Source organism: Hesperophylax consimilis, chromosome 10, assembly GCF_061612785.1.
Source record: "Hesperophylax consimilis isolate HC1 chromosome 10, BYU_Hcon_1.0, whole genome shotgun sequence".
Lineage (NCBI taxonomy): Eukaryota > Metazoa > Arthropoda > Insecta > Trichoptera > Limnephilidae > Hesperophylax > Hesperophylax consimilis.
Window position 1 is genome coordinate 36,478,986 of NC_142845.1, and position 18,193 is coordinate 36,497,178.

At 36.5% G+C, this 18,193-nt stretch overlaps 1 protein-coding gene across 1 annotated transcript in view; it reads right to left on the reverse strand.

Moving 5' to 3' along the window:
• Positions 1-7,773, reverse strand: part of LOC149420718 (trehalose transporter 1-like protein) — an 87,186-nt gene extending 79,413 nt beyond the window's left edge. The window contains exon 1 of the mRNA XM_089636903.1: positions 7,489-7,773. Coding sequence (XP_089493029.1) covers positions 7,489-7,514 — 26 coding nt within the window. The 5' untranslated portion in view covers positions 7,515-7,773. The remainder of the gene's footprint in view (positions 1-7,488) is intronic.
• Positions 7,774-18,193: the final 10,420 nt, after the last annotated feature.

Sequence of the window (18,193 nt, forward strand, 5' to 3'; positions counted from 1 at the left end):
TAATCAATTACAATTATTGATGGATAAATTAAATCGAGAACAAGGGATTCAAAAAATTTTGGAAGTGTTGATTGTATACATATAGGACGGTAGTTTTTTATGTCTGTGTCTTCACCTTTTTTGAAAATAGGGGTAATAAAACTAGATTTCCAACGGGTTGGAAAATGTCCAGAAGAAAGTAAGTGCGGCGAGTGGATCTGATATTGCATGTGCGCATTGTTTGAGAAATATTGGCGGTATGTTATATTTGTTAGAGTCGAGGGAAAGAATTTTGTTTAGACATGATTTCCGTGTAATAATAATAATAATTGGATGACTTGTATAGCGCCGTTTTCGTGCAAAATCACCTCAAGGACGCTGTACAAACTTATAATACATTTCTACATTGATCTATGTTATTACTTAACTATTTATGGAAAAAATATACAGTACAATACTTACCTGGTAGGTTACTGGAGATTAACACTTAATTAACATTATCTAATTGTTTATTGGCGAAATTTACATACAGGATTTAGGATTTAATTGAAAAATTGAATTTAACTGGACTTTCTCTTAGGAATGGTATATTTAATCTAAGGGTACGACAGCTTAAAAGGGTAAGTTTTTAGTTTAGACCTGAATTCTGTTGGACTTGTTATGGATCTTACATCCGGAGGGAGTTTATTCCAAGCCTTCGGCCAAGATGCTCCGAAAGCGCGATCACCAAACTTAGTATTTGGCTTGCGCTTAGGTTCTATCAGTCTGCCTACAGCTGATGATGTTGCTGATCTAAGAGTTGACTGCCTCAGACCAGTGTTTTCCGGGACGCATAGTTCAGAGATGTAGGGTGGGGCCATTTCATTGATGGATTTAAACACCATCCAGCACAGTTTGTACTGGATTCTTTCAGGGCACTTGAGCCAGTGAAGGTTACGAAGGCGTTCTGAAATGTGCGAATATTTTGAAACCCCGGTTATGAGCCGTGCTGCTGCATTAAACACTGATTGAAGGTAATGCGGTAGTTCTGTAACTGTATTGTATTTTGATATACATACGATGGTATAAAAGCTATCTGATATTTCACCTTCGCATACGCTTTGGAAATGATTTGCAAATAAATTTACAATATCAATGGTGCTATTTGCTATTTTGCCATCGTAATGCATTGTGATATTTCGTCTTCGCATACGCTTTGGAAATAATAAGCAAACAAATTTACAATATCAATGATGCTATTTGCTATTTTGCCATCGTAAGGAATTGTGGGAGGGTAGTCGGTACCTTAATTGTTTAATTATTTAAAAAAGTTTCACGGGTTTTTTGATCCTATGCTTTTTTTATCAATGGAGGTGATGTGTGCTTTATAGCACAGTTTGGATAGTGATTTGCATTTTTTTTTAGTTTCTGAAAAGTTTAAGTAGTCATCGGTTTGGTGAGTAAGTTTAAAAATTTTATGTAACTGTTTTTTTTGTTTGAGTAATAGTATAAGGTCTTTGGAGAACCAAATTGGATATGTTCTGTGTTTTGGTATATACGAGGGGACATGAGATTTTATATTTTCGGAAAATGTATGGTAAAGTTTTTCTAGGGTTTGTTCGATGTCATCATCAGTCAAAAAGGTCCAATCTGTATTAGTGAGTTAGTCACTCTGTATTAATAGTTAATAGAATCGTAATCGGCGTTTTTGCAGTTGAGCTTTGTTTGTTTCAATGGGGGCTTGTTTTTGTACATATTTACTACAATGTGTAAGGATGATGATTATCTACCGGTACGAACTGATCGTTTGACATTTCAACACATAGTTTAGAGCAGTTTGAAAGGGCTAGATCTTAGAAGGCGATCACATTTGTTGAATACAAAATTATATTGGTGTAGATTTAAATAGTTGATCATATCTATCACTTTACGTGGGTCATTAGAAGATTCATTACTAATATAGCCACTGTCACTGGAGTTCCATTTCAAATTGGGAAGATTATATTATTATTATTATTATTTTCGACGTAGGATTTTTTGACATAAAGAATTCAATGTCTTTGCAATGTTTCTTATAAGTTTGAATGTAGGAGTTTGGCAGTGTGTATATAGTTCCAATGATGATTTTTTTCCAGGGGGCTAACAATTTGTACAAATAATTGTTCCAATGAAGTATTTGGCGTGTTTAGTTTTTCGCTGATAAATTTTCCTTTGTTGCTATCAGAACTCCACCTCCTCTGGATTTAAAACTAGATTTAGAATTTCTGTCACGCCGAAATATCTTGTGGTTTGTAAAACCAGGTTCTGGAGATTTTATTTCTGGGACGAGCCATGTTTCGGTAAGGATAAATATATCGTGTCCATGTAAAAGTACTGTTGTTTTTAGTTCGTGTAGTTTTGTACGAAGCCCTCGCGTATTCTGGTAGTAGATATTAGTCACGTCTGGGCATTTGATCTGGCATTTTCGGCTGCTTAGGTCTAGTTTTTTGGGAGAATTTTTACTATCGATGGCTTGTTGTTAATAAATTTTATGGTGAGTCTGACTACGCCTTCCTGTGTACGGTTTGCCATAATTTGTCTGAGATCATTGAGATATTGCCTTTGTAGTGGAGTTTGGTCGGAGTAAATTTTATATTCAGTGTTTGTCAAGGTTATATTTTTTACGCAATATATTTAAAACTTTTAAGCGATCATTATGAATGACTTTCATTGGCCGGATTTTGTTGGATTTTACTACACCAATGCGGAAAACGTCAACAGAGTTTTCATCAATTGTGTTATCGATTCTGTTAAGAATTTTTATTATTTCCGTCTTGTCCTGTTTAATTTGGTCAATGTCGTTCATCTTGACACTTTCGGGCACATTTGTGATGATTGAGTTTTTTGCTCTCACCTCCCGTTCTTCTAACTCGTCAGCTGCTTCGCACAGCTGGGCTATTTGTGCCCCTCTAGGCAGGGCCTGGGGTGGAGGCTGGAGTGGCTGGTTCTCTGAGATGCGTTGATGCGTCTTAAGTTCTCCTTCTATAAAGCCCATGTTGGAAGCAACTAGACTTATATTTCCCAAAAGTTCCGAGAGTTTAGGGGATCGTTTCGCCATATGTTCTTTGGTGAAGTTGTTGCTTGGATCAGTTATAGTCATTTGTAATGAATTTATGATATTTTTTGCTGCAGTACTAAAAGAATAGGCATAGCAGTTGTCCATGTTAGTTCAGAGAGAAAAAAGTTTTGCGACCCTGCTTTCTGCTGGCGGTGGTAAATGATTGAAATGTCCGTAAACAAGGTGCACACACACACACACAACACACACTGACAGAGTTCGGACTGAGTGATCAGTGATTTTAAATAATGTTTTGACAGCAACTCAGGTTTTCAAATTTATATTTAAGTTAACACAGAGATTTTGGAATAAATTGAAACTCTTTTATTGAACTGTTACTCTAATTCCGTGTGTATTTTTACTGATCGTATTATTATTATTTTTTTGTTATTTGTTTTTGGGGTGTTATGCCGTGTTACGCTAACTCCTTCTTTAGATTATTTTGGCTAAAGAAGGAGTTAGCGCAACACGGCATAACACCCTAAAAACAAATAACATTAATACTTTTGTCCGTTAATTTATTTATTTTTTGGAAAAAAAATGTAGATATGTACATGCATATACAAGGAAAAATAAAGAAATTTTTAAATGATATTTGATTAACAAAAAATTGTTGCAGATTTACAACATCACGTAAATACGTGAAATAATAGAATAATGAATTAATAGAAATTAATATGAACAATTTACCTATGAAAAAAAACAAAACCTAAAACAATTTCTCAAAACTAATAAGTGTACCGGAAAAAATACGAGTTATTACATGTACGTATTATATTATTGTATCTACTTACATAAGAAAATCAAAATAATAACAACAAAACAAACGTGCAAAACAAACTTTGTTAAAGAAAAAGTGATATTTGACATTCCCGAAAGAAAAAAAGGTGATGCCACTCAATAAAATATATTACCGTGAACTTGATAATTCTAAAACGGCATGCATTAAGTATACACCGAAGAGTTAAAGGTGGTTTGAACGGTATGTTGCCGTTTTGCAACAATATGCTTTTAAGGGTTAAATCATATTTTCGTATTATTTTTGTTAAAATGTGTTGAAGATGTTCACTTATTTAGTTTTAAACTGGAGCAAATTTATAGCGTGTTAATGTATTGCAGTATTATTGTTGAACTTATTTTCATTATAAGATTTTAGCTTTTAAGCAGTTTACCAACATTATTATACTAGACTTTACTTAGATTAGATTATTTTTATTACTACTGATTGCAGTAATATGCATTTCAGCCTTTTTGTCATGAATGCATATTTCGACCATTTTATTTTTCAAATTTGAGGCAAATGATACGCGTGAACTTTAAAATCTGTGTGGCCACTCTGCCACCCTCCCCTAAATTTTAAAAGTCCAAACAAATATAAAATTCAATTCCTTGTCAATTTTCAGCTTTTTATATTAATGGTGCATATTAAAAAAAATATTCTGTAAACATGAACAGGTATAAAATAATATTAATGGGTGTTTTCTTTTATTGTTTACTTCGAGTGTATATTGTATAGTGATGCAACGGAAGTGTCTTAACGGAAGCAGAAACGGAAACAGATGTCAAAAGTAAATCTTAGCGGAAGCGGAAGCAGAAGCAGAAGCGGAAGCGGAAGTGTTAATACTATGAAGAAAAAGCACAATTTTATTTTTTAAGATTTGTTTAGTTAAATTTGTATTTTGTACTTTTAGTACTCGAAATTAAACAGTGGTAAATTATATTTTTTAAACAGTGTACTAAATTAAACAGTGGTAAATTAGATTTTAGGTGACTCTTTAAAGCTGTAGTCGTGCGACCTTTTCGCGAATACACTTTTTGACAGAGTTCGCATTTGGCACTTGAGTCATCAATCTCAACGAAATAGTTCCAAACGGGACTTGTTTTTGGTTTCATGATTGCACTAAACACAACATTAATAAGTAGAGTAGAATAACAGAAGATTTACTAAACGTCACGACTGTCACGAGGTGTGGTGATGCGCAGAATGCAGAATCATGATTTTTTTTTTTTATGTGACACCTCACAAGAGTGTCCCTGCCTGTGCAGTGTACAGACAGGGGAACTATGTCACCACCCGGTTGGGCGGCGTTGTGAGGCGGAATAAGGTAGGGGCTGTAGGAAGGGATTTGTTAATGCGGGCCTTGAAGAGGCTCGGATTATAGGAGGGAGGAATAACAGATGCCGGTAGCTCATTCCACATACGAGCCGACTTACACAAAAACGAGTCGTAAAAACGGCCCGTTCTCATGAAGCCAACGTCAACCGTGAACGGGTGTTCAGTTCGTGTCCGTCAAGTTTCGCGCACGTGCACCGGTGCATCAGGAATCAATGGATCTAGCTCCTTGGAGCAAGCTCCATTGAAATACCTGTAGAAAAGACACAGCATGCCTACATTGCGTCTATGCATTAGAGAAGGCAATCGGTCTGTTAACAACGGATTGTCAATCAGACGGATCGCTAAATAAATAAACCCAGTGTTGCCAAAATACATAAACTATAAACAAACGAACTCGTTGCGACACGTTTGTGTCCCGCCCCCTGTCCAGTCGTCCCCGCGCCCCCCGCCTCCGCGCTCCTCGCTGTATTCTCCGTTTAGAGTTCTGTTATAAAGTTTGCGGAACCAGAAACGGAAACGGAAGTGAAAAACTTGCGGAACTTCTGCAGAAGCGGAAGCGGAAGCAGAGCTCTGTTGCATCACTAATATTGTAGCACTGTTAGTGCATATTTCGACATTTTAGTGCATGTTATATAATATACAGGGTGTATCGGCACTAACCCGACAAACTTTAACCAGCTATTCCTTAGCACATTTGGAGTAAAAAATTTTATGGGCACTTTGCTGTCCGGTAGCATTTTTTTTCAATTAAAAACAAAAAAAATTAAAAATTTCCACACTACATCACTGTCATTGGCATTGCGTTTCGTGTTCAACAGCTGTTATAAGCAAGTATGTCAAAAAGCGTCTTCGCTCTTTCGCACACACTAAATAATAATACCTACTTAAAAATGAGACGAATGGTGCCGTGCCATTTCGTTGTGTTTGTAAAAGTGCGCCAATATAGGTACACACGTGCATTATTCAACGGAATTCGAATAAAATATTTGCCAGATGGGTTTTCAAACTTTGACAAAGGATAAAACAGTGGTGACATGTGGTGAAAATATGAATAATAAATTTTTTATTAAAAAAAACGTTACCGGACAGCAAAGTGCACATAAGATTTTTTACTCCAAATATGCTAAGGAATAGCTGGTTAAAGTTTGTCGGGTACGTACCGATACACCCTGTATATATCGGTATCGGATTATATTATAATCCGATACCTAACTATTTATTACCGATTAATGAGAACGGCTGGGTGGGCCTTTTCATACAAAACTTAAATTTAGATTTGAGGCCAAAATATCTAACTTGTATAGGATCTAGGAACAATGAACTTTTGTAATGTTTTTCCTTAATTGCAAAGTTTGTACATGACGTAGGTTTAAGGTAAAATAAAATGCTCAAAATGCTCTTTTAATCACAATATAACATTGACTATTCTTTATCCGTGTTCCATGTTCCATTATGACATTACGTTATCGTTGTTACATAATTATAATCAGTATTGTTATTAAATCTATCTACCTATCTATTTAAATAAAAAAAATAAATGTTCGTTTGTTCAAAATTAAATCTCCGAAAATTCTTCACCGATTGCTTTGAAATTTTGACACAACGTTGTGTTAGAATACACGCGTGTTTTTATTTATTTACATATAGGTACTATTTGCATGCCACCTGTGACAGGTAAAAACATGTTATTTTGAAAAACAGCGCCATCTGTTGCACAAACGTGCTTTTTTTGAAAAACAATAAAAAAAATTTGGACACAAAAGCAACACGCGCTATTGTTTATCTATCTGCACAGACAAACTAAGCCACAGCAACGCGTAGCGGGGTACAGCTAGTTATTTAATTTTTTTTTTTTTTATAGTGAATACCTCACAAGAGTCCCAACTGCTCCCGTCTGGAGCCAGTGACACTATGGCATCCCCAATTGGGAGATGTTGTGAGGCTGAAGGTAAGTGGGGAAGGGAAAGAGGAAGGTGAGGAAGTACCTGGCTATTCAGATCTAGTCACTAAACACGGCTAAAGCCATTTGGAGCAACGTTTCAATTCTGAATGGTGGTCTTACACCAGGGCGATACTGGTAGTATCTTCCACTCTGGAACGTGCCGCAAATATACTATATAGGTATTATTTTAATTAATTAATTGTGAAATAACACAAATTAATCAAATAAAATTTTTATTTGCGCACGCCGGGTTCGAACCCGCGACCTTCGGAATGGCAGTCCAATGCGTTACCACTGGACTATGCCGGCCGTCAAATTTATGTCATGTCATTTAATGAGATTTACTAAAAATAAAATACAAATATATATACTCACACGGACGACTCTACGTCTTGTGTCATTTCGCCGGTATTATTTTGTTGTCAGTCCTAATAATTATTCAAAATTATTCAATTTTGACTCGAAACAAATATTCGATTCGCGAACAATGTTTGTATCACTTCACCAAAACCTACACAACTCTTTAGCTACACACGTCATGTTGTCAGTTAAAACCACGCGATGTGGCATTTTTATTCAATTAAAGAACTTTAGGAGTAACTTAATAGATGAAGAGAAATTAGAATTAAGGTAAATAGATACGCGCGCCGCACAGTGGACCGGCTGTAGAGAAATATAGCACACAACCTGCGCCGCGGGCCGGGCAAACTCAACTAGTCCGTCATTACTTGTCACTTGCTAGTAGTTATTAGTCAATTTACTCGATTGCTTAGTCAAAGAATCGAACTTATCATTCTGTGTTGATAAGCCGATTGGCGATCGACGAGCGTGCAAAACCTGACGCAATTAATTAAAAAAAACCAGGGCCAAATCATCTTGAAAAAAGTCTACTAAAAAGGCAAACTAGTTAAAGTTTTTGCGGACTTTTTATGATTGGATAAAATAAATTGTTGGCGTCCTTTTTTATATGGAATCTGACAGAAGAATTTCACTGGCGCTTACCCTGTGTCAATTTTATTGATTGGAAGAAAACGCTGGGGTCGGAGCGTATTTTATTTTTTCGATGTGAATAAGGCACTATCAAAACCATTCCGTGTTAATACTCACTGGACACTGACACCCCTGACCTCTAACAATAAAACGATGGATACCTTGTTCAAATTAATTAATTTTCTTTTCGTATCAGTAAAAGAACTTGGAAATAATAAAATATTTATGTGAAAGATATTATCTTCTAACAATATCGGCGGCCATCTTGGCTATCAGCGTCTAGGAACTCCAGGCCACTGAACAAATAATTCATGTTATAAAGTGTGATCTATAAGGCATAAGTATTGATTTGAAAGAATGTCGCAAATAGTAAGACCTTTCTGGCTCTTATGCTGCGTATACACTCGAATTAAGGGAATGTAACGAAGCAACCACAAGCGGATTTGTACTTCGTTCCTTCCCCATAAGTCGTGATTCATCTCGGCAGTTCGGCTCGCGTGTTTATAAGTATCCTTAATTCCCAGACAAGCAAATGATATTGATATAGTATATTTTGTTATATTACAGCACCATTGGGGTGATTTTTTTTCTCAAAAACGGGATGCATAAGTCACTTGGTTCAACACGGATGTGCTGTAGGAAAACTGGTGAAGGGGTCATTCTTCTACGACAGGTATGTTCGTTGTTTGGAAATGTTCACATTCACACAATTTATAATACGGTCCTCAGGGCTGATGTCTAAAGGGGACCACTGATGAAAATCTGCACAAATCAAATAGGTAGATATTGTTATTGAATATTAATAATGACTTGATGTGTGGGTACGAATATATAATATTTAATTTTACTTCATCACCGCTCATTGGAACAGAAGTATTTTGGTAGTAAATATTATTATGCATGTCGTACAAATTATTTTACTTCCTCATCGCTTATGGATATCTACAGAAAAGTATTTTGAAAAACATTTTTAGATGTTGTGGTCAAGGCTGGACCTGAGCCAAACGGCGCATGGTGTTAGTAAATATCTCAAGGACGCTGTGACAGGTATTATCAGGCCCGCCGCTAACGGCCTAAACGCCCGCGATCGTAATTCCCTGGAATAACTTCGTATCCTGGGGTTTTGGGGAAGGGGAGGCTAGAGAACTTCAAAGAAGACTGCATGGGTACATTATCAGCGCCATGGCTTGGCAAGTCGGCACCCGGAGCGGACTGCTCCGATTGCGCCTGCAAAGAGCCGTCCTTGGTAAAGCGTAGCATACCCCTGATTTTCGATGGCTGTTAATTATAGCTAACCTTCGTCAAAATGACGAACATCGAATACAGAAAACCAAACCGTATTTTTTCTAATGTTTCTACCGAGTTTATGTATATTAAAGCCATCATGGCAGTTGTATAGGTATAGTTGATTATAAGATCCTTTTTAATACCTACTCACAACTCTTTATTTTGTTTTTAGTTTTTAGTTCAATGGTTTTAATGATTTTGCCCAAATTGCTTCATAAAAATACAAATAGGCACCTAATTCTATTGTCATCGTTCATTTATATATTTTCTCTCCGCGACGTCAAAGAAAAATGGCTTTTTTCAATTACTTCTGTTTTTAGTGTTGAACTTGTTCAAAAAAACACCGTTGAAATTTATCTCAAAACAGTACTGCCATTTTAGCAGAGATGTGCAAAATGGGTACCCAAAACCATTTGAAATGCAAAATGGAAATGGGTCAAAACTTTTCCATTTGAAAATGCAAAATGGTTTTTAGAAACCATTTAAAATGCAAAATGCAAAATACCTATTTTCAAAATGCATTGAAAATGCAAAATGGTTTCTCAGGTCAAACAATTAAAATAATTATAGAATTTTTAAACAGTTTTGTCATTTAATAATGGACCTCAATGTAGAACATGGTAAATCCAAAAATGCCACGACTACAAATTATGAACCACAAAAAAATTGCGCGGGACAAATTTTGCCAACGTAAAAACATAGAAACTGCTATCTTACATTTAATATTACAGCGTCATGGACCCATGTTTAGTGTTTTGTAATGGTATCACTCAATTGCCAGGGCTCCTACCAGGGAGCAACTTGAAAAATGTAAAATATCTCTCATAGCGAGGTTGAGGACCGACTGATATTTGGGGCTTATGAAAAAAAGATGAGTGGAGATAGTAGGAAGAATGTTGCAAAAAAGCATTTAAAATGGAAAATGCATTGAGAAAAGCATTTAAAATGCAAAATGCAAAATGGTTTTTAGAAAAGCATTTAAAATGCAAAATGGAAAATACCCATTTTGCATTTTGCATTTCCATTTGAAATGGATTTATTTGAAATAAAGCACATCTCTGCATTTTAGATATGTGATTTAATAACTAAAAGCTGAATAAATAAACGTTTTTCTTATTATGCTATTTAAATTATAATCTTATTATTCTATATTTTACTACGTCAAATGAAAATTATAAAAATACGACTTTGAAAAATGTTTGTCAAAAAGTCGAATGGTTACCTCAGTGTAGGTACAATAAACTATCTAGCTTTAATTAATATTTGGTATTTCTATATTATTACCGCGCATCCCTCAATAGGGTTTGTTTGGTTTTTTTTTTAAATATATTGTTTAGACACATTCAATTTTTGAGGTTATGTACATAATAATCCAAATATATCTGATGCGGCCCTGGAACTAACGACGGTACTAACGTCATTCCTGACAGCAAAGTTTTCGTATTCGTATCTTACTTTAGATTAGAATGTTTAATTGATTGACAGTAGATAAAAATCAGCTGTTCATACAATCACAAATCTGAAAGTTGATCCGTGTTGGAGATTCTGTAAATCTGCTTGTGCAAATATCGATTCCGAGATGTGATTATAATTTTTTTTAAATTAGCACAACTTATCCGTATCTCTAATCCTAAATACTATAAAATAAAGTCGCTATTTGCGTCTGTCTGGTTGTCAGCTTAGTTCTTATGAACGACGCAACGGATTTTGACAGGATTCTCACTATAATTTAGAGAATTTCTTCCGGAAGGTTTATATATATAATACATGCACATAATATTTACAAAAAGTACAGAAAAATCGATGTTTTGTAATCAAATCGTAAAAAAATATTTTCGGGAGCGTACATTGCTAAGGCTGGATAAACCTTATAAGATACATCAAAATAATCTACTACGTAATTGTATATCTTAAAAAGGCCTACAGAAAAGTACGGAAAAGATATATGTCTATCTCCTAACGATAATCCCCAGCAACGCCGTACATGTCAACTAGTTATAATATAGGAATTGGGCAGAAAAAATCCGCTTTTAATTATTTAATAAAAATTCTTATGTAAATAAAAGATTCCATAATTTAAAATTATTGTTAAACATTATTATTTGTTAAACATAAACTTTTTAACATAGTGTCTTTCAGTAAATAGAAGTACCACAGACATAGGAATTAATAGACGAGAAGATAAAGGCGAGGGGTAAAATCAACTGTTGAAGAACGAAGGGAGTGAAGATGACTGTGATTCGTCAATAAATCAATCTGACAGTAAATAGGCATCTCGCATTATAATATCACCATTTACTTCTTAAAAGTAAAATCTGCTTTGAATGAATAGACATTTTTACATGGGAGCGCAAATTACTCGCCACGTTATGAACAAATTTGCGAAGTCCAAATTCGGCAAAGTAAGGCAGCTTCTATATTCAGAGTCGTAGTTAGTTTCAGAGTATTTAGTTAAGACACTTTTATAAATGTTCATAATTTACTTCCCAGCAACCAACCAGCTTTGTGTTTCGCGTCCAGACGTTTCTCGATGTGATAGTAACAACTGATTCATATTATACGATGTGAATATGCTTAAAATAAAATAAAATAATGCTTATATATGGAATGTAATACGACAATTGGGTTTATTCTCTTTTTTCGCATCTATTTTTACCAGTTTTCATAGTACAAGTAAACATTTTGTCGTGTTATTTCGTAAAATGAACCGATGATGCCTCGACCATAGTTCGCACAAGAATGATGACGTCACGTTTTCAAATATCACTTGAGGCCGTACGCGAGCCCTGCCGGCTCAATGGAACCGGTATGGGGAGTGGGGATAATACGCTTTTAATCACTTAGGGCAGGTCTACTAATATTCATATGTCTATGAGAAGTACCTATTTCATATCAAGTACCAGTTACCCTGTAAACAACTTACTCTTGGAGATGCCGCAGTCTTGAGATCTTGAGAAGTCTGGAGATGCTGCACTCTTGTGCGGTATGAAATCTTTTGATGGTAAATAACTCTTTATGTTACTAGTCTTCATAATACATACATTTTTTTAGTGAATGTTTGTATGACACATTCAATGTGACCATTAAAAATTTCCAGCTGCCTTTTTGCTTGCGACTGCACCATAGAGAAGATGTGATTCAGTTTTTAATTGTTACATAGACTTATGAATTTTTTTTAATTTGTCAGGTGGGTATAGGCACCGTTGAACCATTCATTGGATGGCAAACACCTCTGCTATAGGTCCACCCAAATTGTTCGCTACGTTTGGCGATTTAGCAGGAGGGCCCGGGTTCATGGGGTGAGGTTTTCCTAGGCCTTGGCGGCAGATGCAGATAGGTCTGCCCACCTACTGTGTGGGATTGATTGAGGGAGACTTTTTGACCCGTCCAGCTGGACTCTCTCGACCCATCACCTTGCACGGCAGTGGGAGGGATGAATTCATACGTGTGTCACTCCTGGACACAATGACCCTCCAGAACGCCTCATAACTTTTTCCTTCCCAGAACTTCTTCTCCTTACATATTTGGTCCATACTAATCATTGCGGATTGCAAAGATCTTCAAATAATACACATACAAATTGTATAACGAGTATAATTAATTCCTTCAAATTGCTTTATACTGGGTTGGTAAGAAGTAATTTGGAGTACAACTCAACAATCTGGGCTCCATTTTATAAGACTCATCAGCAAAAAATCGAAAGAGTACAACACAAACTCGTCTTCTAGATTCGCCGGCAGGACGTACGTGTTTATCGCCGCGCGCCGTAATTTTAATTTATTAAATAATTTACAAGTTTACAAGTTTATCCTAATGGATATCAACGAGGAAACGAATGCGCTTCGTTTGCTAACGATGGCCATCGAAGTTCTCTCTGTTAAAGTGGACAATTTAACTAGTGAGTTGAATGTTGTTAAAAATATTCTAAAAACGTCACCACTAATTGTCGGTAGTTTGTACAATAGTGAAACTGCGGTTGCAGGTACATGTGTGCACAAGATTCCCGTTCACGCTACAGGCGACACACTCGGCCCGCCAGCGCCCCTCGTCACCGCCACCTCACCGCCCCCGCTCGCTACTACCGCAGACAATACAACTGCAACTGCCGCCGGGGCCGGTGTCTCCGTTCCGTTCCCCCCGCACGGCGCCCCGTCTACTAAGCCGACTCGTACCTCAGATGACGCTACAAGTTTGGCCGTTGGAAAAATAATAACCCGCTCGCAGGCTGCAAAAGCCTCCCAAAGAGGGAAAAAAACGAGTAACGCTTCAGACAAGGGACAATCTTCTTCCGCTTATGCTTCATCCCGAAGTACTCCTGATGTGACACCCGTTGCGTCTACCTCCACAGCGCCTACCTCCACGCCATCTGATAGTGATGCGCTGCCCCCGGCCGGCGGAACTGATGTGGATGCACCGCCTCCGCCCGATGGAGCTAAAGCAGATGCACCGCCCTTACGTCAAACTCCAGGAAGTCAACCTTGGACTTTGATTAATCGTAATCGTAAACGGCGTCCCATCACCGTACGAGGTAGTCAAAAGGACCAGGAGGAAGTGAAATACTTCCATCTTTACCCCTTGCATCCAGAGACTACAGTAGATGACTTAACATCGCACCTCAAAACAATAAGTAAATCTGTCAGTATCTCCTCATTTAAGATAACAAAAATCAAAACGAGGGGAGAATATGCGTCATTTAAAATCGGTGTACCCGGGTCAGCGGTGGCAGAATTACTGCTATCTAAGCATTGGCCTAAGCATTCGTTCTTAAAAGAATGGGTCAATAAGGTAATTACACCACGGCTACCAAATTTTAAACCTAGTTGACAGTACAATAGTTTTCATTTCTTTTACCAAAACGTTAGGGGACTGAAAACTAAATGTTCTCTATTTTATTCTAACGTTTTGGTAAACAATTACGATGTAATTGGGCTCACTGAGACTTGGCTGAACTCCAGTGTGTGCAACCAGGAGTTATTCGATGACAGCTTTCAAGTGTACAGAAAAGACAGAGATAGTGGTAGTGGCCACAGACAAGGCGGAGGCTGCCTTTTGGCTGTCAAAACTAAGTTTAAGGCCGAACACATGCCTGATCTGGAAGCTGACATCGAAGACTTGTGGATAAAAATTACAATCGATTTGTTTGTTACTTTTATATGTGTAATATATTTTCCACCGGCATCAACTCTGGAAACATATCAACTATTCTTCGACAAGTTTCACGAAAACGTGGATCTTCTCGGAGGAAGGAATATTATTGTTTTGGGTGATTTCAACATCCATTCAGCGCGTAGCGGCAAGGATGTTGAAAATGACCTCAAATTTTTATGCGAAGTGTTTGGGCTCACCCAGAATAATGGTATTCCCAATTCTGAGTTGAGGATGTTGGATCTCGTTTTGTGTAACATTGAATTAAATGTCATACATAGCGATTCTCCCCTCGTATATGAGGACAAATATCACCCCGCATTAGAGTTCCGGTATTCTTGTAAAAAGCCTCCGAAGACTACCAAATTACCTAAAACTACAGACGGCACTTTGCGGGGATGGATTTTTGGTAGGGGTGATTTTGTCAAACTTTATCAGATGATGAGCCAATTGGATTGGCATGAACTTTCTAAATTCGATACCGTTAATGAGACGCTACACCATTTTTATTCATGTATATATAATGTATTTGACGCTTGCTTCCCTAGGAAACCTCCCAACAGAGGTGGACGTAGATATCCGAAGTGGTTCACTAGAGATACCATCAGGAGCATTGAGAAAAAACATGCTCACCATAAAAAATGGAAAGCTACTGGTGACCAAAATGAGTATGAAATGTTCAGTAATCTCAGAGCAGTTGTTAGAAGAAATGTTCATATAGCATTCCGAACGTATGTCGACTCAATAGAGAGTGATATCAAGCATGATCCCAAGGCATTTTGGGACTACGTAAAATCACTGCGCAAGGATGGTGGTATAACAGACATCATGATGCATGGTGATCGGGAAGTTAGAGGAGCGGATGTAGCCAATGCATTTGCAACCCATTTCCAATCAGTGTACAGTAATGAGCCTCCATTACTAAATCCCATTTCTGCTTCCAAGTTGAATGTGAAGGGAGCCCAAAACATTGATATAAGTCATATAGACGAATCAGATGTTAAATCTTCAATTAATAACATGAAACATACACATTCACTTGGGCCAGACTTTCTTCCAGTATTTTTTTTAAAAGGATGTGTTGAATTTTTAAAAATGCCACTAAGTTTTATATTCAACCTATCTTTAGATACTGGTATATTTCCTGATTCCTGGAAAGTCTCAAAAATTTGTCCCATTTTCAAAAGTGGATCAAAGACATCTGTCGAAAATTTCAGGCCAGTGGCAATACTTTCCGCCCCGGCTAAGTTATTCGAATCGATAATTCATAAACATGTGCTGTTTCAAGTAGAGCCTTTCTTAATATCGGAACAGCATGGGTTTAGAAAAGGTCGATCAACAGATACTAACCTACTGGTACTCACAGATTATGTTTCCAAATCTTTAGATAAGGGCTACCAAGTAGATTGCTCATATAATGATTTCTCGAAGGCATTTGATACCGTAAACCATGACATATTATTAAATAAATTGTCAACTATAGGTTTTTCTTTACGGTTTCTCATATTCTTTGCAAGCTATTTTACTGGAAGAAAGCAATTTGTATCTCATGGAATATTCATGTCAAAATTATTCCTTGTACTCTCAGGCGTTCCACAGGGCTCTAATTTAGGACCGCTCCTCTTTCTAATTTTTATTAACGATATCACAGAAAATATTCTGCATTCCAGGTCACTTCTTTTTGCTGATGACCTAAAACTATTCTTGGAAATTAAAACTTTAGAAGACTGCATTCGACTCCAATCGGACATTAATAGAATTGTTGACTGGAGTAAACGGAATCGGATCGAATTCAATATTTCTAAATGTTTCATTCTTTCTTTCACAAGGGCACGTCATACTTGGTTTTACCGGTATACCATGAATGCCCGAAGTTTAAAACGTGTCTCCACTATGAAAGATCTTGGCATCATGTTTGATAGTAGGCTGACATTTCATGCTCATATCGAAATGACGTGTAGTGCTTCACTGAAAATGCTGGGCTTCGTCCTACGCACTGCGATGAATTTTAGAGACACCCGGGTTCTCCAAGTGCTATACATTGCGTTGGTTAGGAGTAGGCTTGAGAGTGGGTCGGTGGTTTGGAGCCCACATCAGGTGAAGTATTCCCTCATGTTGGAGAGAGTGCAGAAGAAATTTCTGAGATTCCTCTACCTGAGGGAGTATGGCTACTACCCGTGGCTCTATCCTACTGACTTTCTCTTGGGCATGCTCGGTATGAACCATCTACGGGTCAGAAGAGATGTGCATATTGTATCACACTTCTTCAAACTGATTCGTGGATGGTTAGTAAATCCGACTATCATGGAGAGTATTAGTCTCTATGTTCCTGATGGTTATCTCCGTCACCGACAGCATAGACTGTTTTATCTCCCGGCCTGCAGGACTAACTTGCCAATGGTCATGCCGGTGGGGAGAGCAGTCTTGCTGTTGAACAGAATTAATTCGGATATCGACATATTTAGCATCGGTGAAGCTGCCTTTAAAAGGCAAGCTCTATTGATGCTGGTATAGTTTATACACCGCTAACTATTATGTAATACCATTTTACAAATATACTTAAAAACGAAATAAAATGTAATTTTGTAATGTTTTTAAATGAATAAACAAATTGAATTGAATTGAATTGAATTGAAAAAAATTGAATTGAATTGAATTGAATTGAATTGAATTGAATAAGTTTCTAAGGTTTATTAATTACAAACTTGGAATACCAATCGAAGAACTTAATTATACATATCTAATGGAATTACAAAACCTAAGCGATTTAACTACAAGACGCACAGTAAGTGACTTAGTTTGCCTTTTCAATATATCAAATGGCAACCTGGACACCCTCGATTTAACGAGCTTAATTAATTTGCGTATACCTACCCGTGATACTCGTTTAAATGCTCTATATTTTGTTACCAAATCTGCCAATAATTACTTTGTAAACTCTCCAATTCAAAGGCTTCATACACTTGGAAACAAATATAGTTCAATCGATGTCTATCATTTCCAATCGGTTTCCAAATTTAAAACCAAAATATTAGAACTTTTAAATTAAAACAATAAACATCTAGCTATTGCACTTCTTATTGAATTATTTCTTCAAGATTGACAAAACAGGCTTATACCTACAAACTATCATGTTTAGATTTGCTTTTTGCTTGGTTTTATATGTCTAAAGGTTAATGTTATATTATTGCTTTACTATTCTTTATTTAGAATCTTCACAATATTTTTTTTATATAAACTATGTAAAATGGCTGACCGATCGCCCTCGATTTAGCAGGCCACTACAACCAGTCAAATGCAGTATATCTGTTAACAATACTACCAATAATTATTTCGTTAGCTTTCTAACTCAAAGGCCTCATACACTATGTGTCGTATTGTATCATGTTACTGCTGCCACTACCTAGCATTTACATTATTTATTAACTAATTTAAGTCTGTGTAACTTAGGAGTAGGAATATTCTTATTTTTGTACTATTTACTTGCTGTTATTATATAGATATGGTTATATGTATTTTTTCTATTACTTTTGTGAACTTGCAATCTTCAGAATATTACTTTTTTATGAACTATGTATGTAAAAGCCCAATGGGCGTATAAATAAATAAATAAAAATAAGTTTCATATTATATTTATTTAAATTATAAGTAGGCACGT